The sequence below is a fragment of the Copadichromis virginalis genome, linkage group LG23 (assembly GCF_057382275.1).
Source record: "Copadichromis virginalis isolate Kocher_CV1m ecotype Utaka linkage group LG23, C_Virginalis_male_GT1.1, whole genome shotgun sequence".
In the NCBI taxonomy this organism is placed as follows: domain Eukaryota; kingdom Metazoa; phylum Chordata; class Actinopteri; order Cichliformes; family Cichlidae; genus Copadichromis; species Copadichromis virginalis.
Genome location: NC_140639.1, coordinates 15,975,013 through 15,997,846, shown reverse-complemented (window position 1 = coordinate 15,997,846; position 22,834 = coordinate 15,975,013). Strand labels below are relative to the sequence as shown.

The 22,834-nt window shown below is 44.5% G+C and overlaps 1 protein-coding gene and 1 long non-coding RNA gene across 2 annotated transcripts; one reads left to right on the top strand and one right to left on the bottom strand.

The window, feature by feature from the left end:
* The first annotated feature begins 3,001 nt into the window (after positions 1 to 3,001).
* On the top strand, positions 3,002 to 21,764 carry mep1ba (meprin A subunit beta a). The gene is made up of 15 exons (XM_085449424.1): positions 3,002 to 3,101; positions 3,242 to 3,269; positions 3,470 to 3,520; positions 3,608 to 3,651; positions 14,629 to 14,707; positions 14,797 to 14,914; positions 15,565 to 15,743; positions 15,902 to 16,120; positions 17,997 to 18,146; positions 19,637 to 19,852; positions 20,088 to 20,344; positions 20,601 to 20,811; positions 20,901 to 21,077; positions 21,198 to 21,454; positions 21,570 to 21,764. The coding sequence occupies exons 1-15, from the start codon at positions 3,060 to 3,062 to the stop codon at positions 21,612 to 21,614; spliced, it is 2,073 nt and encodes a 690-aa protein (XP_085305550.1). The 5' UTR covers positions 3,002 to 3,059; the 3' UTR covers positions 21,615 to 21,764.
* On the bottom strand, positions 13,490 to 13,848 carry LOC146680536 (uncharacterized). Its single transcript, XR_014918276.1, has 2 exons — positions 13,704 to 13,848; positions 13,490 to 13,624 (listed from the first exon to the last, which is right to left on the bottom strand). It is a non-coding gene; the product is annotated as an uncharacterized LOC146680536 (long non-coding RNA).
* Positions 21,765 to 22,834: the final 1,070 nt, after the last annotated feature.

The following is a 22,834-nucleotide window of genomic DNA, read 5'->3' as shown; positions in this document are numbered from 1 at the left end:
AGTGTTAAGTAAAGTGAGTTTTGAAATGTGTTTTTAATGATTCTGTGGGAGGAAAGATGGGAAATGGTCGTTAAACTAAAATAAACTGAAAACAGCTGGAATTAAGAGGAATGATGGTAAACAGAAAGGTTATCAATGAACTTTATCATCAACCATTAACCGAACATTTTTTATCTATTTTAAATCACCGAGCTCGCTTACCAAATACAGCACATTAATCTCACTCTTTTTGACTTTAGAACAAAGGATAAATTGGTGGTAATCCTTTACAGCCTCCTAATTAGGAGTCACAGCTTCACATGTTATACTACAAACAACTTGGTTTTACATTTTCTTTCTAACATTTTGTTGCATAAATGATTGTACTACCAAATAAACACAAGTTGCCTGTCAAAAAGAAGTGGTGACTGTTTAATAAAGATTGTTATTTATTCATTTATTTTGGTCACTGTACACACCTCCATAATACTCTGAAAATGTCAATAATTGCAGTAATATCATCTTATATGTGTTTTCTGTTTTTAGGTTGCAGATCAACCGATTGTACATGTAATTTAAGTTCAGGCTTCAGACAGCTCCAAACACCCATTTTTCAGGCACAGAACACTAGTTCTGAAAACAGAAGCCACGCCCACCAACAGCACCCACAGCCATCTGTTGGGGGAGGGCTTCCAATCAGAAGAGAGTTGATTAAAGGTAGAGTAAAAGGATAAACTGAGGGGAAAAAAACTGAATGATGCAAAGTCACTACAGAAGAGTCCAAGAACAAAAATATAGAGCTGGATATTTTTACAGGTGTTAATGTCATGCAACAAGCAGATATGAGCTTCTAAATTGGCCTAAAAGTAATTTGTATAAAACAGCATTTCAGGTGTTGTGGAAAATTTAACACTAACCTTCAACACAACCAGTGAGCTTGATTTGAAGTGGGTTTAATAAACACATTGCAATGTGGAGAGAGCTTCCCAGTGAAACACTTGGACCATCTCTGAATCGTGGCCGCCGCCCTTACATCTTACATACAGAGACACAGACAAAGAACATTCCACAAACTCTTATATGTTGGCCTCTCTCATGGGGGGGGGGGCTATACCCCCTCCCTCACAGAGAGAATTATGACATTGCTTTCTGCTTGGCCGTCACCCAAGGATTTACATCCCCGATAAGGAGAAGGAGTCCCACTATCTGTTCAATATCTCCCATTACAATGGCCTCACTGTGTTAACATTCCACATGCATGCAAACTAGTGACAGGAGTGTTCTTACAACAGTAAAGTGAGAAAGTGATATTACTATAACTAATGTGATATGATTAAATATGTGATTAATACATGAGAAAAGGAATCTTCCACCACACCAGTAAACTCAGTATGAAGGCCATTGAAAAAAGTTGACATTTATGGATGTTGCACACTTGCAAACCCACAAAATAACAAGAATATACACTTAGTCTTTTTCAGATATTATGAAGTGGACTGTAGAGAGCAATTTAGAATTAGCTGCACATTTTGTGGTCACATGAAAACACTGTATCTCTCCGGATCAGACGGGACCTGGAAGTGAGGATTATTGTCGACCGCCATCTCATGGAAACATGGAGGCGCAAAAGATGTAGAAGATTTCTGCTATGTAAATAGCAGAAATAGCAGCTGAGAGGGAAGCTGGAGGGAGCCGGAGTAGGCAAACAGCTGACTGCATGGACCCTCGACTACCTTACCAACAGACCACAGTATGTGAGGCTCCATGACTGTGTCCGAGGTGGTAATCTGCAGCACGGGGGCACCACAGGGCACGGTTCTCTCACCATTCCTGTTCAGCCTTTACACTTCAGACTTCAGTTATAATTCGGACGATTGCCATCTACAGAAGTTCTCAGATGATACAGCCATCATTGGATGAGTATCAGATGGCAATGATCAGGAATACAGGGGGGTCATCAGTGACTTTGTTGGCTGGTGTGAGACCAACACACTCCAAATCAACACCGGAAAGACAAAGGAGATGATCATAGACTTCAGGAGGAAGTCACCCCCACAACACCGGTGAACATCCAGGAAAAGACATCGAGATAGTGGACTCTTACAAGTACCTGGGTGTTCACCTCAACAATCAACTGGACTGGACTACAAATACAGACATCCTGTATAAGAAGGGCCAGAGTCGACTCCACCTGCTGAGGAGACTGAGGTCCTTCGGAGTCAGCAGGACTCTGTTAAGGACATTCTATGACACTGTGGCAGCATCTGCCTTTTTCTATGCAGTGACCTGCTGGGGGAGTGGATGCACAGACAGGGACAGGAGCAGGATTGACAAACTGGTGTGGAGGTCTAGCTCTGTGCTGGGATGTCCTCTGGAGTCTGTGGAGGGGGTTGGCGAGAGGAGGATGTTAATAAAGCTGACATCCATTATGAACAACCCACATCACCCACTGCACGAGTCTGGGAGTGCGCTGAGCAGCTCCTTTAGTCAGAGACTGAAACACCCTCGCTGCAGGAAGGAGCGCTTTCGCAGATCATTCACCCCAACAGCAGTTAGACTTTATAACTCCTCAATCACGATGTCACGACTCACTGAACATCCACGGTCACCACTTCATGCATAATGGACCTTCCATGTGTATGGACATGTGCAGGTACTTATTTGTATTTTTGTATTTCCTTCTGATATCTGTACCTGAGCTGAGGTAATGCAAACGTTTCCCCGTCGTGGGATCAATAAAGTCTTATCTTATCTTAAATCTGTGTCACTGTCTCTCCCAGGTAAAGCCGCATCTGCATCTGTGAGTCTCTCCTGTGCTTCTAAACTTCAAAAATTCAAACCTGTTATTTACTGTCGCTCCAACAACACCAGATAAGTGTTTGGATTCCTGACGCCATGAGTTGAACTCAGATAAGCAGTAGAAAATGGATGGATGGAATTAATAATGAATTATGTAACCACACAATCTTTAACAACCTGAGTCATAAAATGATCGTGAAATTCTTCAGCACAAAAACAGGTTAACAGCTTTAGTTGAGACACAGCAGGCCTTCAGAGAGCATCGCCCTGCAGCTGGAACCATGAAGCTCAGGTGGATCATTCTGCTCTTTGCTCTGGGTTTGGTAAGAGAACCTCTTCATGTGGATACAATGAAAATATCTATTACATTTCCAGGCAGGATTTGAGTCCATTCAGTTTCACGGGGATAATATTAAAGTCTTCTCTGTTGATTGATTGTTGTGCCTTCTAATTTACTTTACAGACAGCAGCCAAACTAACCGGTGATACAGGTGAGCTAGACATTATGTTTTAGGTGGTGATGTTACTGAAGGAATGTTGGACTTATGTCACTGTTCCATATACTTCTTTGTATTACTCTTGTCCGGATATTAATGCTTTAGTAAAACAACCATTTTCAGCCAATTCTGTGTTCATGTTATTAGAGTTCACAGGCCTTTTTATCTTATTATCACTGATTCCTTACCTGCAGAAATTGATGTTGACGAAGGCCATGACTGGGACATCATTAACATCAATGAAGGTTTGTTCTCGTTCACTGTTCTTGTTTCATTTTGCTTGATAATGTCTCTGAGGAGTCGGTGAAATTATTTTATTGTTTTCCCTTTAGCGGCTGGGCTGGACCTGTTGGAAGGAGATATTATTCAGGAAAAAGTGAGTTTATCCTTTGTCATGAAAAGCCTGAGTTTTATATTTTTATTTCTTTTGGGTTTTTCTATATTTTAGTAGTGCCACTGTGTTAAGTCTGGAGTTTTTACCATCTTTGTAATCTTGTTTCTGTTAGTGTTTAGGATTATTTCGAATTTTGATTGTTTGTGTTTTAATTAGTCTAGCGTTCCTAGTGTCTTCCTGTATCTTGCCAAATCTTTGTCCATGTCACGGAGGAGCAGGGAGGACTCGGCGCAGACTGAAGTCTCAGAAAAACAGGTTTATTTACACACTCCAGGTGCACTATATACAAGTGAGGGAGAAGGGGGCCAGGGTTCCCAGGGGTGCAGAGCGGGGTCGGGAAAAGCGTCCAGAGTCTCCAAACCAAAACACGAGAAATCTGCATACAGAGAACAAGGGTTAGCACGGAACTTTTACGGACAGAGCTCAAAACTGGCTGAGGCTAAAGTAGCACTGACGAGTGTTATTCAATAGTCCAGCGGCGAGGTGCTCTCAGTCACTGCCTTAAGTAGCGGGAGCAAACAGGGTGAGGAGCCACAGGTGATTGCCTACAGGTGGTGGAGGCCGGGAGCTCACAATGAGCTCCGCCCAGGCAGCGAGCAGAGAGAGAGGAGAGAGAGAAAAGACAAAACATAACATGTAGCCACACAGGGCCAGCCGAGCAGGCACGGGGACCGTGACAGTACCCCCCCCTCAACGGGAGCCTCCCGGCGACCCACCAGGCTTACCCGGATACCGACGATGGAAGTCCCGGATCAACTCCTTGGCCAGGACAGCCGACCGGGGCACCCAGGACCGTTCCTCCGGCCCGTAGCCCTCCCAATCCACCAGGTACTGGAAACCCCGTCCCCGGCGCCGAGAGTCCATAATACGAGTGATGGCGTACACCTCCTGACCATCCACAAGCTGGGCGGGCGGAGGGGCCCTAAGAGGGGGGCACAGCGGGCTGGAGAGCACGGGCTTGACCTGAGAGACGTGGAAGACGTTGTGTATGCGCATATTGCGCGGCAGCTTCAGGCGAACAGACACCGGGTTGACAACAGAGTCAATTTCAAAAGGCCCAAGGAAGGTGGGCGCCAGTTTCTTAGACTCAGCGCGAATAGGCACAAAGCGAGTGGACAGCCATACCTTCTGACCCGCGGCGTATGCAGGGGCAGGGGTCCGACGGCGATCAGCGAGGGCCTTGTTTCGCTCCTTAGTTCGGAGCAGGGCCGCTCTGGTAGTACGCCAGGCCCGACGGCACCTTCGGAGGTGGTGTTGCAGAGAGGGGACCGCATGCTCGCCTTCAAGAGCAGGAAACAGCGGCGGTTGGTACCCCAGAGAAGCCTCAAACGGCGACATTCCCGTGGCGGACGACGTGAGGCTGTTATGAGCGTACTCAATCCACGGTAACTGGTCGCTCCAGGTGCCTTGGTTGTGGGAGACAACACAGCGAAGGGCAGCTTCCAGCTCCTGGTTGGCACGCTCCGTCTGTCCGTTGGTCTGAGGGTGAAAACCAGATGAAAGACTAACCTTTGCGCCCAGGGTCATGCAGAACTCTTTCCAAACCCGCGAGGTGAACTGAGGGCCTCTGTCGGACACGATGTCGTCAGGGATGCCGTGCAGCCTAAACACATGTGCCGTGAGCAGTTGAGCAGTCTCCAGTGCGGTCGGGAGCTTTATGAGGGCAACAAAATGTGCAGCCTTAGAAAAACGGTCCACAATGGTTAGTATTACTGTGTTACCTGAAGAGGACGGCAGCCCCGTGACGAAGTCCAGGGCGATGTGGGACCAGGGCCGGCCAGGAGTGGGGAGAGGCTGGAGCAACCCGGACGGCGGTTGGTTGGGACGCTTGTTTTGAGCGCACGTGGGACAGGCGGTCACATAGTCTCTAGTGTCTTTTATCAGGGAGGGCCACCAGAAGTAACGTTGCAAGAAGGAGATCGTGCGATGAAGTCCAGGGTGGCAGGAAAAGCGGGCGGTGTGACCCCACTGGAGAACACGTGACCTGACGGACGTGGGAACATAAAGCTGCCCTGGTGGGCCCGTCCCTGGGTCGGGTTCGGTGACTTGCGCCTCGAGGATTTGGGATTCAATCGCCCAAGTGACTGCTCCGAACACGCAGGAGGAGGGGAGGATGGGCTCAGGGTCAGGGTCTTTCTCCGTAACGGTGAACAGCCGGGAAAGGGCGTCAGGTTTTACGTTTCGTGACCCGGGCCTGTAGGTGAGAGAAAAGTCAAACCGTGAGAAAAACAGAGCCCACCTGGCCTGCCGGGAGTTGAGACGCTTCGCTGACCGGATGTACTCCAGGTTTTTGTGGTCTGTCCATACAATAAAGGGATGCTCAGCGCCCTCTAGCCAGTGCCTCCATTCCTCTAGTGAGAGTTTCACAGCCAGCAGCTCTCGGTCCCCGATGTCGTAATTCCGCTCCGCTGGTGTGAGGCGGCGAGAGAAGAAGGCACACGGGTGGAGTTTACCTTTAAAGCGCTGAGACAGGACTGCCCCAACCCCCGTCTCCGACGCATCCACCTCCACCACGAACTGTTGGTTGAGGTCAGGCTGTTGAAGGATAGGAGCGGTGGCAAACCTTTCCTTTAGGCAGGCGAACGCCTCCTGGGCTGGCGGGTCCCACTGAAACGACACCTTCGGGGAAGTAAGTCTTGTGAGAGGCAATGCGATCTTACTATAATCTTTAATGAAGCGCCTGTAGAAATTGGCAAAGCCCAAAAAAAACGCTGGAGCTGCAGGCGATTTGGGGGCTTGGGCCAGTCTAGGACTGTTTGGACCTTTGCCGGGTCAGGCTTCAGATTACCTTGAGCGATGATGTACCCCAAGAACGCCACTGAGTCTACGTGGAAGTCACATTTCTCCGCCTTCACAAAGAGTCTGTTCTCCAACAGGCGCTGGAGAATCTGTCTCACATGGACTTCGTGCTCCTTCACAGTCTTTGAAAAAACAAGAATGTCATCGAGGTAGACAAAAGCACAGCGGTTAATAAAATCCCTGAGGACATCATTGACTAGCGCTTGGAAAACAGCAGGGGCGTTCGTCAGACTGAAGGGCATTACCAAATACTCAAAATGACCAAGATGTGTATTGAATGCAGTCTTCCACTCGTCTCCCTTTCGAATCCTCACTAGGTGGTAAGCGTTTCTCAGATCGAGTTTGGTGAACACTGTAGCCCCTTGAAGTAGTTCAAAGGCAGAGGAGAGAAGGGGCAGCGGGTATTTGTTTTTGATCGTGATTCTGTTGAGGCCACGATAGTCTATACACGGCCGGAGGGTTTTGTCTTTCTTGCTGACAAAAAAAACAAAACAAAAAAAACCCCCCGCACCTACAGGAGAAGAAGAGGACCGCATAATGCCCGCGGCCAGCGAGTCGGTGATGTATTTCTCCATTGTCTCTCTCTCAGGTTGGGTGAGACTATACAAGCGGCCAGAGGGAAGCGGCGCCCCCGGGAGGAGGTCAATGGCACAGTCGTAGGGCCTGTGGGGGGGGAGCATTTTTGCTTTGTCCTTGCTGAATACTGCTGCCAGGTCGTGATAGACAAAGGGAACAGCGGACAAATCGCACTCCTCTGTGGGCTCAACTGTGGTTAGCCGAGTGACCGGGGGGGTGGCAGTTTTAAGACAGTTCATGTGGCATTCCACACTCCACCCCGTAACACGCTCTTTCTTCCAGTCTATCTGGGGGTTATGTTGCACCAACCAGGGGTAACCTAACACAAGTGGTGCAAACGGTGTCTTGAACACGAAGAAGCTAATCCTTTCAGTATGGTTACCGGAGAGTGTGAGAGACAAGGGTTCAGTAATATGAGTGATGTCCGGCAAACGTTGGCCTGATAAGGCAGACACACGGAGCGGATTAGGCAAAGCTGTGGTAGCAACGTTCAGCTTTGTGGCTAGTGAGATATCAATGAAGCTCTGCTCAGCACCAGAGTCTATTAATGCAGAAAGAGGGTGAATCGCTGTCTGTATCATGAGCTTTGCGGGCAATGTTAAATGTGGATGGGAGTGTTTACCAGACAGGTCGCCCACCAGTACCCTCTCCACTACTGGTGGGCGCGCTCTTTTGCCAGAGCCGGGCAGGTGGAGATAAAGTGACCCTTACGGCCGCAATACAGGCACTCACCAGCGGAGAACCGACGCTGACGTTCCGCGGGTGAAAGGTGTTCCGTTATTTGAGGTTATGGATGTTATTTGACTGGAGGCATAACTCACAGACACACGAGACGCGCCATTACTCCATGAGTGTCCTTTATTATTTTCCATCCCCCCCCTACAACAACAACCCAGCAGAAACGTTCCTACCACTTAACATTTACCTGATACTACATCCCCCCTACTAAATAGGATGTGATGCTGGAATATAACCAAGAAAACAGATTAGACCCGCACGCTTTAAAGTCTACTATTACTATGTCCTTGTGCTTTATCTGGTAACAGCTTGTTTACTGAACTCGCTTGGTTTCAAACCAGACTACTCAGAATGTCCAAAAATAAACTCTCAAAGTATACAACTCTGAACACTAAGCATAAGTGCACATTTCTGAACTATTCAGTGCAGCTACAAACAACATGTTTAAACAGTGCAACCATTTGCTTTATTTCTCATTGTCTCTATGAGGGATGGGGTAGACTACCCAGCCCTCAGCCTGAGTGTGGGGATTATTCTGCCCCAGTGCTCACTCAGTTCCAAGCCCTATGAGCAAACATAGTCTTTTAGGTATGCTGGAGGCCTCCTAGACCTGGGTTGGATTTGGCTCCCAGCTTCAGGAGTCTGCTGGCTAGCCTTCTGTGAGATAGTGTCTGGAACCGACACAATCTGTGCAGCTGGAACAGAGTTCTCAGGTGAAGCCTCTGGTGGATCGCCAGAAATCTCTGGTGCCCCAGGTGTCCATGTAAGATGGTAACGGTTTCTTCTCAGCGTGCCCTTTGCTGTCTCGATGATGTAGGACCTCGGTGAGCCTGCCATGGACACGACTGTCCCTCTAGTATCCATGTCTGAGACCCACACTTTGTCTCCAGGATTGAGCTGTAGCATATCATGTGCTCTGTGTCTGCGGTTGTAGTTTTGTCTTTGCTTTTGTCTGTACGATTGTTCTATAGCTTTGAGCTTGTCTGTGTCCGTACCTCTTGGATGTAGCTGTGATGGGATGACAGGAATAGTTGTCCTTATCCGTCTACCCATGAGAAGCTCCGTTGGGCTGTAGCCATTTGCCAATGGAGTGGCCCGGTATGCCATAAGGGCGAGATAGGGATCGCCAGACTTTTTAAGAAGACTTTTGATGGTCCTGACTGCCCTCTCGGCCTCCCCATTGCTCTGAGGGAAGTGGGGACTGGATGTCTCATGGCTAAAACCCCATTCTTGTGCAAATCTTTTGAAGGAATCAGACGAAAACTGAGGTCCATTATCAGAGCGAACCCGCTCTGGTATGCCATGACGTGCAAAGATTGATTTACAGTGCTCGATCACTGCCTCTGATGTTGTAGATGTCAGTTTGGCAACTTCGAAGAATCTGGAAAAGTAATCCACAATGACCAGGTACTGTTTATTCTCTATCTGGAACAGATCAGTTCCCACCATGGCCCACGGTCTTTGTGGGAACTCGGTAGGTAGCATGGTTTCTTTGTGGTTAGTCCGCTCACGGCAGCAAGTGTCACAGGTCCCAATCACTTTTATCAGCTCACTGCTCAGGCCTGGCCACCAAACAGATTGTTTAGCTCTCTCTCTGCATTTCGTTATTCCTAGGTGTCCCTCATGTAGTTTAGACAGAATGTCTGCTCTGAGCGATGTGGGAATCACTATTCTGCTCCCATAAAGAAGCAAACCATTGTGGACTGTGAGGTCACCTGAAAATGGCAGATAAGGCTGGAAAACCCTTCCGATGGAGTACTTATCTGGCCATCCTTCCACACAGAACTTCTTCAGCTGGCTTAGAATGCTGTCATTGTCCTGATGTGTCTGGATTTCTCTGAGTCGTGGCTCTGTGGCTGGCAGGCTTGCTATGACGGACTCCACATACAAGTTGATTTCTTCCTCCGGCAAACCCTCAGTTGTGTCACATACAGGAGCTCTGGACAGTACATCTGCTGTTGCAATGTCTCTACCAGGAACATGAGATATGGTATAAGAGAACCTCATCAATCGCATGCGTAGACGTTGTATACGAGGTGGAAGCTCGTCCAGGCCCTTGGAGCCAAGCAACGAGACCAGAGGTTTGTGGTCTGTTTCAATGTGGAATGTTTTCCCAATTAGGAACTCTGCAAACCTCTCACAGGCCCATGTTGAAGCGAGGGCCTCCTTCTCAATTTGAGCATATCGCTGCTCTGTCGCGCTGAGAGCTTTTGAAGCGTATGCTACTGGTTTCCACCCTAGATCGGCGTGCCGCTGGAGAAGCACTGCTCCCAAGCCATACGAAGATGAATCAGCTGATACGCACGTTTCAGCATTTGGATCATACAGAGCAAGCCCTGGGGGTGTTGTCAGTTCTTTTTTGATGCCGTCGAAAGCCTGCTGCTGCTGTGGCCCCCATGACCACAGGTTGGACTTCTTCAGTAGATCTCTTAGGGGGCGCGTTTTTTCCGCCAGGTGAGGAAGAAACTTTCCTAGGTGATTCACCATGCCCAGGAAGCGTCTCACCTCACTTATGTTGCTGGGCTCATCCATGGAACTCACGGCATGCGTCTTGTCAGGATCTGCGCTAACCCCCGATGCCTCAATGACCTGCCCCAGGAACTTTATCCTGTTCTTGGAGAACTCACACTTGTCGTTCAATGTTACTCCAGCCTCCTGCAGTCGAACCAGTGCTTTTCGAAGTCTCTCATCATGCTCTGCTTGTGACGTCCCCCAGATGAGCACATCATCCATCTGGCAGAGGACTCCTTCTAAACCCTCAAGAATGCGTGCCATCCGTTTCTGGAAGTGTTCTGGGGCTGATGAGATTCCAAAGCACAGACGATTGTAACAATACCGACCAAAAGGTGTAATAAAGGTCGTGAGCAAAGAAGAGTCCCTGGATAAGGGAATCTGCCAAAATCCTGCATTGGCATCCAGCTTTGAAAACACTTTTGCTCCTGCAAGCTGTCCTAGTGTGTGTTCTACTGAAGGGAGTGGATGCTTCTCTCTCATGACATATTTGTTTAGTTCAGTGAGATCGCTGCATATTCTCACTTTGCCTGTGCGCTTAGGAACCACCACCATAGGCGCGCACCAATCAGTGGGCTCCTCCACCTTGGAAATGACACCCTGCTGCTCCATCCTGTTCAGCTCTTCTTTAACCTTTGGTAAGAGTGGAAGAGAGATTCGCCTAGGGGTCGAGAGGGAAAACGGCTGTGCCTCTGGTTTCAGAACAATATTGTACTCCCCCTCCATTTTGCCTAAGCCGTTGAAAAGCTTGGGGAATTCTTGTTTGACAGCGTCAATAGAGTCTAAGCTAATATGATTAACTCTAGCAACCAGCTGTAGTGCCACTGCAGCATGCCCGCTCAGCAGCGGTGTGCATAAACCCTTTACGACATAAATGTCTTCTTTGGTTTTGTGGTTGTTCTTGCTGAGAGTGGCTGTGAACATGCCTTTTACCTTCAGACGTGTTCCTCCTGGGCCCTGCAGAACCCTTTTGGGCTTATCCAATCTCCCCAACTGATGCTGTGTGTAGAAAGTCTCTGGGACTGCTGTGACATCCGCTCCGGTGTCGATTTTAAAGAATGTGTTGCATTTGTCCATATGTATCTCTGTTACCCATGGACTCTCTTTGGTGTCCGCAGAGAGGGAACCCAAGAAAGCGACCTCATCATCTGTATCGCTGTTCTCTGAAACTGTTGCAGCATTGACTTCACACAGTTTTTTGTTTCTGCACATCCTGGCAAAATGTCCTTTTTTCTTACAGTAATTACATGCGGCTTCCCTCGCAGGGCATTGTTGAAGATTGTGACCTTTTATGTCTCCACATCTTCTGCATTGTGTCTTTTTTTCTTTCTGTGTTTTGGCGGTTTGTTTATGTAGCGGTGTCAGCTGCTTGGGACGTGCCCCTTCTTGCCGTTTAGCATGGACGCGGTTCAGTTGTGAGTTGGTAATATCCATTTTAAAGTTAGTGCTTAGCATCTCTTGTTGCTTCTTTACAAGCTCACTTTGTCGGGCTCTGTTAAGCGCTTTCTCTAGCGTTAGTTCTGGATCCATTTGTAGCTGTTCTGACAATCGTTTGTCTTTCAGACCCACGACAAATCTGTCTCGCACCATTTCGTCATGCAAAGTCCCGTATCCACAATGTTCTGCCAGACAATGCAGTGCAGTATGGAAGTTGTCAACTGACTCACCCGTCTCTTGTTGGCGCTGGTTAAACTTCGCTCGCTCAAATATGATGTTTCTTCGGGCTACGAAGTGAGCATCCAACCTCCTTTTAACGGTCTCATAATCGCTCGCCTCTTCGGGAGTCAGGTGCAGGGATACCAATATGTCCTCTGCCTCCTCGCCCATAGTGTAGATAAGGGCGTTCACTTGATTTTCGTCCGCTTGCGTCTCCAATCCAGACGCGATGCGAAATCTGTCAAAACGCTTTATCCATTTGGTCCAGTCGTCGGACCTAAAAGTGAACTTCTCCGGCGGGGTGACTTGTAACTGACTCATGACGCCACGTCTCTTTTCGCGCAGCTCCTCTATGGCCGACCTTTAACCTGGCACCGACGCCGAAACCTTTCACTTATGCCCAACTAACGTTTCCAATCCCACTTCTGACACCATGTTCCGTTATTTGAGGTTATGGATGTTATTTGACTGGAGGCATAACTCACAGACACACGAGACGCGCCATTACTCCATGAGTGTCCTTTATTATTTTCCATCCCCCCCCTACAACAACAACCCAGCAGAAACGTTCCTACCACTTAACATTTACCTGATACTACAAAAGGCGGGAGCGTCCTATCTGCATCGGCTGCTCTCCTTCCTCGCCCCCGCTGTACTCACGGGCTCCTCGTGACTCGGGGGGATGGGTCTCTTGTTGCCCGCGGCTCCCGCGGTGCGTGCCTCCGCACGCTCCGGCGCGCACGCAGCCGATCATCCACCTGAATACACAGCGACATAACAGCCTCCAGAGATTGAGGGAGTTCACGCATCATTAATTCGTCCTTTAGGTCGTCATTGATGTTGTTTAGTAACGTGGTCCTTAATGCCTCCTGCCCCCACTTTGTTTGCGCTGCCAGGGTCCAAAAATCAACAGAATAATCAGCCATGCTGCGCTTACCTTGTTTAAGGTTGAGTAAGCGGTGACCGGCGGCTTCTGTGCTGGAGCCCTTATCAAACACAGCCTTAAACTTGGAAAGGAAGTCAGCATACGTAATTACAGGGTTTGCTTGAAGTTGAGCCTGCGCCCAGGTCAAAGCACGGTCACGTAACAGCTGAACGAAATAGGCGATCTTGACCTCATCGCTAGAAAAGACATGTGGCAATTTGCGAAAATGCATAGCGCACTGCATCAAAAACCCCGCGCACTTCCCCAGCTGCCCCGTGAATGCCTCAGGTGTGGGCAACAGCTTATCCAAAGACACAGAGGAGAGAGGTGGTGCAGCAGCGCTTGCAGCAAAGCCTGATGTTACCTGAGGAGATGAGGCAGAGGCTGGGCGCTCCGGGGGGCTCGCCTCGGGGGGGCTCGCCTCTAGTGGTGTTCGTTGGGCGACGGCCAGAGCCAAGGCGGCCACCTCTCCACTGAGCCGGACTAACATCTGCTCATGCCGGTGTAGTAGCTCCTCCAAGGTAATCGGGGCCGAGGAAGCAGAGTCCGCTGAGTCCATGGTTGGCTGGACTATTCTGTCACGGAGGAGCAGGGAGGACTCGGCGCAGACTGAAGTCTCAGAAAAACAGGTTTATTTACACACTCCAGGTGCACTATATACAGGTGAGGGAGAAGGGGGCCAGGGTTCCCAGGGGTGCAGAGCGGGGTCGGGAAAAGCGTCCAGAGTCTCCAAACCAAAACACGAGAAATCTGCATACAGAGAACAAGGGTTAGCACGGAACTTTTACGGACAGAGCTCAAAACTGGCTGAGGCTAAAGTAGCACTGACGAGCGTTATTCAATAGTCCAGCGGCGAGGTGCTCTCAGTCACTGCCTTAAGTAGCGGGAGCAAACAGGGTGAGGAGCCACAGGTGATTGCCTACAGGTGGTGGAGGCCGGGAGCTCACAATGAGCTCCGCCCAGGCAGCGAGCAGAGAGAGAAGAGAGAGAGAAAAGACAAAACATAACATGTAGCCACACAGGGCCAGCCGAGCAGGCACGGGGACCGTGACAGTCCAAGATGATAGAGATTTCCTTTTTAGTCGCTTCCTGTTTTATTTTGATAGTCATTTGTTTCTTGTGTTCAAATTTTAATTAAATTTCCTGTGTTGTGACCTTGGTTGTTGCAAGCTGTGTTTTCTTTTATTTCTGTTTCCGCGTCCGTTGTTATCTTCTGTGTATTTATGGTTTCTGTCTGCCCTCAGTACTTTGTCATGTTGTACCGTTTCCTGCCGGACTGGATTCTAGTGTTTTCGGTTTGTGGACTCATTTTAAACCCCAGTTGTGGATGTTATATTTGGTCACTTTGGATTTATTTAGCTTCTGAAATAGCTTATAGGACCAAATTAGGAACTTAACATCTCCTTCTATTAAAGTCAGTGAAACAGCACATGATATTTAACATAATGAAAACACAGACTGCATATAGAAGATGACCATAAATTCTTGGTCAGAAAAGTGATGGCAGTGCTAAAATGATTTAAATCTGCATATTCTTTTAATGGCACGCAGATGGCGTCTCTTCTGCTTGCAAAAAAACATCCAGTTGTTTGTAGTTTTCATTATAGGCTCGAACACTAGTTTCAAGTCATATTACATCATTGAATTCGTTTTTTAAATTTTAGTAATTAGTAGAGTCTTAAAGCAGGATAAAAGAAGGTTCACTGGCTTAGCAGGCATTTTTACAACATAACAGTATTCGTGTTTCCTTTTAGACATCTGACAGAAACTCCATCATAGGTGATCAATATCGCTGGCCAACAATCATCCCCTACTACTTAGAGGACAGCCTGGGTAAGACATTCTGGAAACTCTCATTCACAGCAGTTGTGACTCTATGCACCAAATCATTATGCTTCCCTATTTTATTTTGCACTTTGTAGAGATGAATGCAAAAGGAGTGATCCTGAAGGCTTTTGATCAGTACAGACTGAAGACCTGCATCGATTTCTCGCCGTGGAAAGGAGAGGAGAACTATATCTCTGTTTTTAAAGGCAATGGGTGAGTCAGCCTTCAACCATCTGGTGGCTTGTTAAAGAAACTACAATAACATTTGGTAATCATTCCCATGACCATTCCCTATAAATATGGTTCTAATACACACACACATATATATATATATATATATATATGTGTATTTATGTATATGTATATATACATATATATATATATATGTATATATATATATATATGTATATATATATATATATATATACATATATATATATATATATATATATATGTGTGTATTTATGTATATGTATATATACATATATATATATATATACATACATATATATATGTATATATACATATATATGTATATATACATATATATATATATATATGTATATATATATATATATATACATATATATATATATATATATATATATATATATATATATATATATATGCTCAACCGCTTCTTGGCTGCTGCCAACTTGACATAACCAGTAACTGGTAAATGAAATCAATTACAAAATCTAAAAAAAGATAATAATTAAGTGATAAATTACATTATTAGTGGTAGCTTTAATTGTATTACCTGTTTGCCTTCTGCTAATAGTCACGCAGTTTGTGAGTTGAGCCTGGAAGATGGGAGATCTGTGTGTTTAGAGATTTGTACATCCAGATTTCTTCCTCTACAGATGCTACTCCTCTGTTGGCAACCGTCATGTGGGGAAGCAGGAGCTTTCCATTGGTAGTAACTGTGATAGGCTGGGAACAGTTGAACATGAGTTCCTGCATGCTCTCGGCTTCTGGCACGAGCAGTCCAGAGCTGACCGTGACGACTACGTCGACATCATTTGGAATCAGATTCAGTCCGGTAAGAGTGACAAGTGTGAATTACACCTCATTTAATGTAGAATTAGATTAGACAACCATTAGGAGTTTGTGTTTCTCTTATATCCCTGTTGTCAGAATAATGACAGACAACTGAAATATTGTGTCAAATAAGGGTAATTTCTTCTTGGTATTCCTCAGGTAAAGAGCACAACTTCAACACATATGATGACACAGTGTCCAGTGCACTGGGGGTTCCCTATGACTATGGTTCTGTGATGCACTACAGCAAGACGGCCTTCAACATCGGCTCAGAGCCGACCATCGTCACAAAGATCCCCCACTTCATGGATGTGATTGGCCAGAGGATGGGGTTCAGTTCTAGTGACCTAACTAAGCTCAACCGCCTCTACAACTGCAGTGAGTCATGACAACTTGTCAGAAATGAATCACATATAGTACAAGAAATGCAGAAACCGTACAGAATATTCAAAGGTGAGGAAGAAAACATTCCACACCACAAAAACTAGTGAGTGCTAATGAACTATTAATATCATAAATTAAGTGTTAATGGCCTTTTTTTCTTAGAACTATGTTTAACCAAATACTAATCGTGTCATGCAATAAAAATCTCTTTAGTCACTCTAATGTGGATTAGCATGCTAAGCTAACACATTGGACTAGATAAAATCCCCTGAAATAGATTATTATTGTATTAAATGGAGCGAAAACTGAAAATATTTTAAGAGGTTGTTGTTTGTGGTGACTCTTTGAGCATTTTCCAACAATTTAGACAATTATGGCAAGGAAATTTAAAATTTACCCATACTCAACCCAAACAAGTTCTGCAAAGTTCATGTGGTAATTTGTGCATAGTGTAGCAGAAAAACAGAACTGAAAAACATGAGATTCCAAGTAGGAACTCTAAAGATGTCTAAGCACAGAGCATGAAACAAAGCATGAAAGAAACATTTGCTCTTTGTGTTCAGTGTGCAGCGAAAGCTAATCTAGCTCATTTTCAGCATTTTCATATCTTCATGTTTTTCTTAAGTCATCATCAGCTGAACATCAAGATGGGAAGAAGCATGAAGATGGGAACCAATATTTAAATTCATAACACATCATGGGTGTTGTTGTAAAACAGTAGATAAAAATTCTACACGTATATTGAATCTACAGTGACCGATGGCACTTTGAACAAACAATAAATTGAATCCGTTCATTAAAACCAATGTGCAATGATAACCAAGCAGTGTTGCACAGATTAAAGTCTGTCTGGCAGAAAATGATGAGATTATACAGTGATAATCTTGGACAATAAACCATAATCAGTCTTCATAGTTTAATAGTAAACCATAGTTTAATCAACAGATTAACTTCCCTCACGCTACACTGTACAGTGTTATGTAAGGCACAGGTGCCGATTTGTTTCCTGTCTTCAGGTCAACACACAGGAGCTCTGGAAGTCTGCAAGTTGTTTTCTAGACCTAGAAGCTTTTTGTACTATTATGATACATAATATAGCCACATGTGGATGGTTGTACTCTTGCTGTTTATCTGCATTATCACAACTTAGTTGTCAGGCTCTTTATCAGCACTTTGTTTCTTTTTAACAGACTTCAATGCAGCCCAATAAAACTTGGATCTGTGATAACACAGCTGAAGAGAGCGGAGCACATCAATAACTCTTGCAAAACAAGTTTCCATAAAATAAAAAAATTTTACTAGGCAAGGAAAGTTTATTTATATAGCACGATTCAACAACAAGGCGATTCGAAGTGCTTTACAGAGACACTAAAAAACAAAAACAATAAAAAGCATGATTTAAAATTGATTAAAAAAACAGTAGATAAAATCAGAACAGTAGATAAAATCAGTAGTTAAAATGTAAGTTTTGAAATTTAAGCTTAAAAGTGTGGATTTGGTGCTTTATTCAAATGCAGCTGAGAACAGGTGAGTCTTCAACCTGGATTTAAATAAACTGAGTGTTTCAGCTGATCTGAGGCTTTCTGGGAGTTTGTTCCAGATATATGGAGCATAAAAGCTGAATGCAGCTTCTCTGCGTCTATACTATGATATAATATAATTAGAATATATTGATTATAAAATTATACCAATAAACCTTAAAGACCTTATATTAAAAGTGTCAGCTTCCTCTCCTTTTTGCTAATTTCTCAATTTTAGTCATCTCTTTTCCCCAAAGTTAAAACGTATTTTTTGTAAAGAGGGGAAATGGCAGTGTTCTGTCTGTAGGACTAGATCGAGCAGTGAAAGTGTGATTGCTTCCTCTCAACAGCCACGTCTTCCACCTTTGTGGACAGCTGTAATTTTGAGGAGGAGAACATCTGCGGGATGATTCAGGGCTCTGGCGATGCAAAGTGGGAGCAGCTTGCTTCAGTGGCTGGAGGACCTGAGACTGATTTCACCAATTTGGGACAATGCAAAGGTAACCATGAATAATCACAAAAATGTGTGTTATTATGCTAAGCCTTCATGGAAGGATCTTTCCATGCACAAAGGGATTCTTAATCCCAACAGTTCTCCCTTAGTTAAATAAATAGTGTGCACTACAAAAACATTTAGTGCACTTTCAAAAACTGGACTCTGGTTTGTGGAGGGTGGGGATGTCTGAAGAGAGATGTTGAGAGTTCCAAGGGATGATTACCTGTGTGCTCTTATCTGAGTTAAGAGCTACTGCTTTGGTTACATGTATCTGAAAAACAAAGAGAGCCGAGGTGATTTACAGCAGTGACCTGTGCAAAGTTCAGACTGGAATCAAGATAAAGGGATTTATTGTTTTCACAAAAACACGCTTAGTTTGTTAGAAAAATAACTTGCAAGTGTTTATACGATAAACTCGGCAAGGATAAAATGCTTCAGTACTGATCTCACTAAAAGAGAGAATCATTCTTTATTTGGTTTTCTATTCGTTAAGTTGAACTACTGCTGTGCTAACAACAAAAAGACAAACCCAGTATCCCACTGCTTTAATACCAGTGGTACATCAAGAGAATAAAAACTGATGCCTGCTAAGAATCTTCAAACCTATATCCTGTTGTTATATAGAGAAAGCAATGAGAAAAATGTTTGTAGGACTTCACAAACAGATTGGAAGGTTTTTCAATGTGAAAGATTTAAAACATTCAGAAAATAAAGTACTTTATTGTACCTTTAAGGTGCACAACTGCTTGCTACTGAGGTAATACCCTCTAGGTACTACTGCTACTGCCTAGTCTGTACAGTACTTGGCAAAATTCTCATGACACTCCTAATTTCTCTATATTTTGATTCCATAATCAAAATAATAATATCAAATAATCTAAATTTGAGTCCATCTTGTGATGTTTAAAGTGGTGTTGAGCAATAATTTTTCATTCTTTCGTCATTGGCTGCTTTTTCACTCAGTTTCAGTTCAGTCCTTCTACATGACCATTGTAAGCAGAATGCTTTGTTGTTTGTTGAACCACTAACCACTGACCTATTATTCATTTAAGCATTATAAGCACTTAACTAATTTGATGGACTAGTGTTGTGTCTACACAAAACAGAAAATTTAGCAAAGAAACCATTTAAATTGGACCCGTAGGCACTTTGTTACTAGAAGTCTGTTGCAAAAACACATAATTTGTTTCAACTTCTTTAGTCAAACCTAGGAAAATACTAAAGATAATGTTTTTGCACCAAGAAGTTGATTCTCAATTAGCTGATAATTTGGCATATCTCAAGATGTTGAGTCATTAAAAAATCTGAGGAAACTGGGCAAAAGAAAAAGACAAAAGAAGAAGCAGATGCCTTAAAAAGAAGAGAGATGCAACAAGCATCTGTAGTTGTTTGAAATACAGTATTTCAACAATTATTTGTCTTTCACAGGCAATCAGATTTGCTGTAACATCCCAATGTTGATACTTAATATCACCATTGATTTTTGCTGTCCAGGGAAAGGTTACTTCATGCACTTCAGCACAGCCTCTGCACTACCTGGCGAGCGTGCTTTTCTGGAGAGTCGCTGGCTTTATCCCAAATCTGGAGCCCAGTGTCTGCAGTTCTTCCTCTATAACTCCGGGGCAGACGATGATGTTCTCAACATCTGGGTGAGAGAGTACGACAAGGCCAACCCCAACGGGAAAATGAAGCTCTTCCACAGCATTTCAGGTAAGAAATGACATACAGACCGAGTTGTGATTGTGAAGGTTATTGTTAAAGGTGTGATTTGGAAAGTTCTGAATTTGGTGACACTTAGCGAACGCATCAATACATTTAACCGAGATTTGTAAAAAGAACAATTAAATTGAGTTTTAAATGAATGAAAAACTTTATACACGGATGTGTTAAAGTTCGGATATAATTGATAAATTAAGAATTAACATCTGTTCTTCCATCTTTGCAGGAGGTGTCATGGGCTCCTGGGAGCTGCATAACATCAACCTGAATGTGACGCAGAAGGCCCGAGTGGTTTTCGAGGGCGTGAGGGGAATGAATCCATCAAAGGGAGGTTTCTCTTTGGATGACATTAACCTGTCATCCACAAAGTGTCCTCATCACATCTGGCACATCCGTGGCATCAACGAGCTGCTGGCCACCACACCAGCTGGAAAGAGAATGAGCAGCCCTCGCTTCATGTCACCAACAGGTTACACCTTCCAGGTAAATTACTATTTAATATTTATATATCTTTTTAATTCTGTTGCATTAAAAATAACTGGAAACACTTCAAAGTACGGTCCTCCATAATAAATAAAACACTATTTTTGTTTATTTATGACGTTCAAATACATTTAGTCACTATTTTAGAGCCTGTCTTTTTCAAATGGGAGAGAAACAAAAGGTTTTTGAACCAGTGTACATTAGGTAATGAACGTGGAAACCCTGTGGTAGCTTCATATTGCCCTGCCCTCTTCAGGTAGGTGTTTACCTAAACGGGCAAAGCAGCAATCCAGGGTATATGGCCATCTACTTCCACCTGACCTCAGGCCCCAATGACGACAATCTCAAGTGGCCATGTCCATGGCACCAAGCAACCATGACCTTGATGGATCAGCAGTCCGACATCAGGCAGCACATGAACATGAACCGAATGATCACAACAGACCCTGCGAAGATGTCCTCTGATGGTAAGAAGCAGGGCAACAGGTTAACTAATTATTTGTCAAGTCATTCCGTGTTTTCAGTGAGCTGTTGCGTTTCCATGTTTTCTCTCCAGGTACTGAGTTCTTCTGGGATAATCCCAAGATTGTGGGCTCTAAAATAACTGAGTCTGATGGCAGTTATTACTATCGAGGCCCAGGGTTTGGAACAAGTAGCTTCATCACCCACGACAGACTGAGGAGCAGATACTTCATCAAAGGAGACGACGCCTTCTTCCTCTTCAGTCTGGAAGGTGAGGAAGCTTTTAGACAACAGATGGGAACCACAATGTTTTGATCAGAATTACAATTCTGAGACAAATATTATGACCCACCCCTGTTTGGTTAGCCTTGCCATTTTTGGCTTCCCTCAGATCTATCGGACTTGTTGAAGCCGCAGCCTATGCCCGACTCTGTCGTCCATGGTGATGAGAGACCGATAAAGGCAGCAGATCAAGCAGCTCCACAGGGAGCTGTCAATAACACCACTGTAGTCATAGCTATCGCTGGATCAGTGGCAGGACTCATGCTGGTGGTTTCCATGCTGATTGTGGGGAAAGCCTGGAGGACGAATAAGATGAAGAGACAGCAGGAGGGGGTGATCATTCATAACATATCTGGATTCGTGGAAGTGAGTACGACTAAAACAGAGTCAGCACATCTTCAGTTGTTACTGTGTCCTTCCTGTGCTGATTAGTCTAAAGAAAATTTGATCAAATTCACATTAAATTTCTTTTTTATTACAGGAGCAACCAAGTAAAGATGTATCACCTCCTTTCTCTACACCGTGATGGGCAGTCAAAGGAAACATGTGACAGTGGCCAGAACAGAAACTACAATATGAGTGAATCAGTGATTTCAGCAATTGTTTAATCAGATTGTCACCAAGTGCAATCGGACTTTGAATTAAATAAAATCTGACAGCATTTGTCTTTATAGCATTTGTCCACTTTCTGACATCAGTTATATCTTCAGCGCTACAACACAACATCTCAGGGAGTTTTATAATGTAAAATGACAACATGGAAAATTATAGAGAAATCCACTAGAAGTGGTGGGAAAAATTCCCTCATAGAAGCAGGTGCATGGAAAGCAGCCATCTGCCACAACCGGGAAAGGAAGGAGAAGAGAAGATAAAAGTGATAGACACAAAAAAGCACTACTGGAGCAATGACACAAAGTTAATGACATACAATAGTGGCATATAAAATGGATGGGGAGTGAAACTGGGGTCATGAGTGAAAAGAAGAAAGATATTTAGTGACGCTGAGTCTGTTTTCACAAGACTCCTGGGAGAATCAGGTCAGGATGTTTAGTCATTTATTTTTAATGCTGGACACAACTAATACACATCAGGGGATTATCAGTGTTTTTTCCCTGGTTCTGAACCCTAACCATCGATGTGTACGCATGTATGCATGTCCATCTAAAATTTAATTTACCTGTGTTTACACTACTGTAAATGCTTTGGTTCAGGTGGTAAGTGCAGAACGCAGGACACATGTCCAACGCTGATGGCTGAGGTGCATCAGTGAAATTAGAATGAGGGAATTACGTAAACCAAAATAAATTACACAAAGGATTGGCTGATGATATGCGTTTTTACCTGAACATTATTCTGGATCCTCCCATTGAGTTGGAGAAATATTTTTGGGGAAAGTAACCTAGGAAAAGGTTTGGGAATCAAAGCATTAGTTTTTAGATTTTCAAAGGTGAATAACCTGGATTTTAAGTTTAACGACACAATTACCTTTAGTCTTAAGAGCTTGAGAAAAAGACGACTGGACTTCAAGTTGTTGGTTTTTTTGAAGATTTTCACCTCTTATCCACGAGGCATCTTCAGTTCTTAATACAATTACCTCATTACTAATTTACAAGACTTTAGAGGATCTCTAACCAAACCTCATCAATCTGGTAAATGGAATTCCCGAGTTTGAACCATGCTGAGATGGTTTCTCACCATACCTGCTGACTGCAGTTCCAACAGTGACCACTAAGAGGCATTCCACTC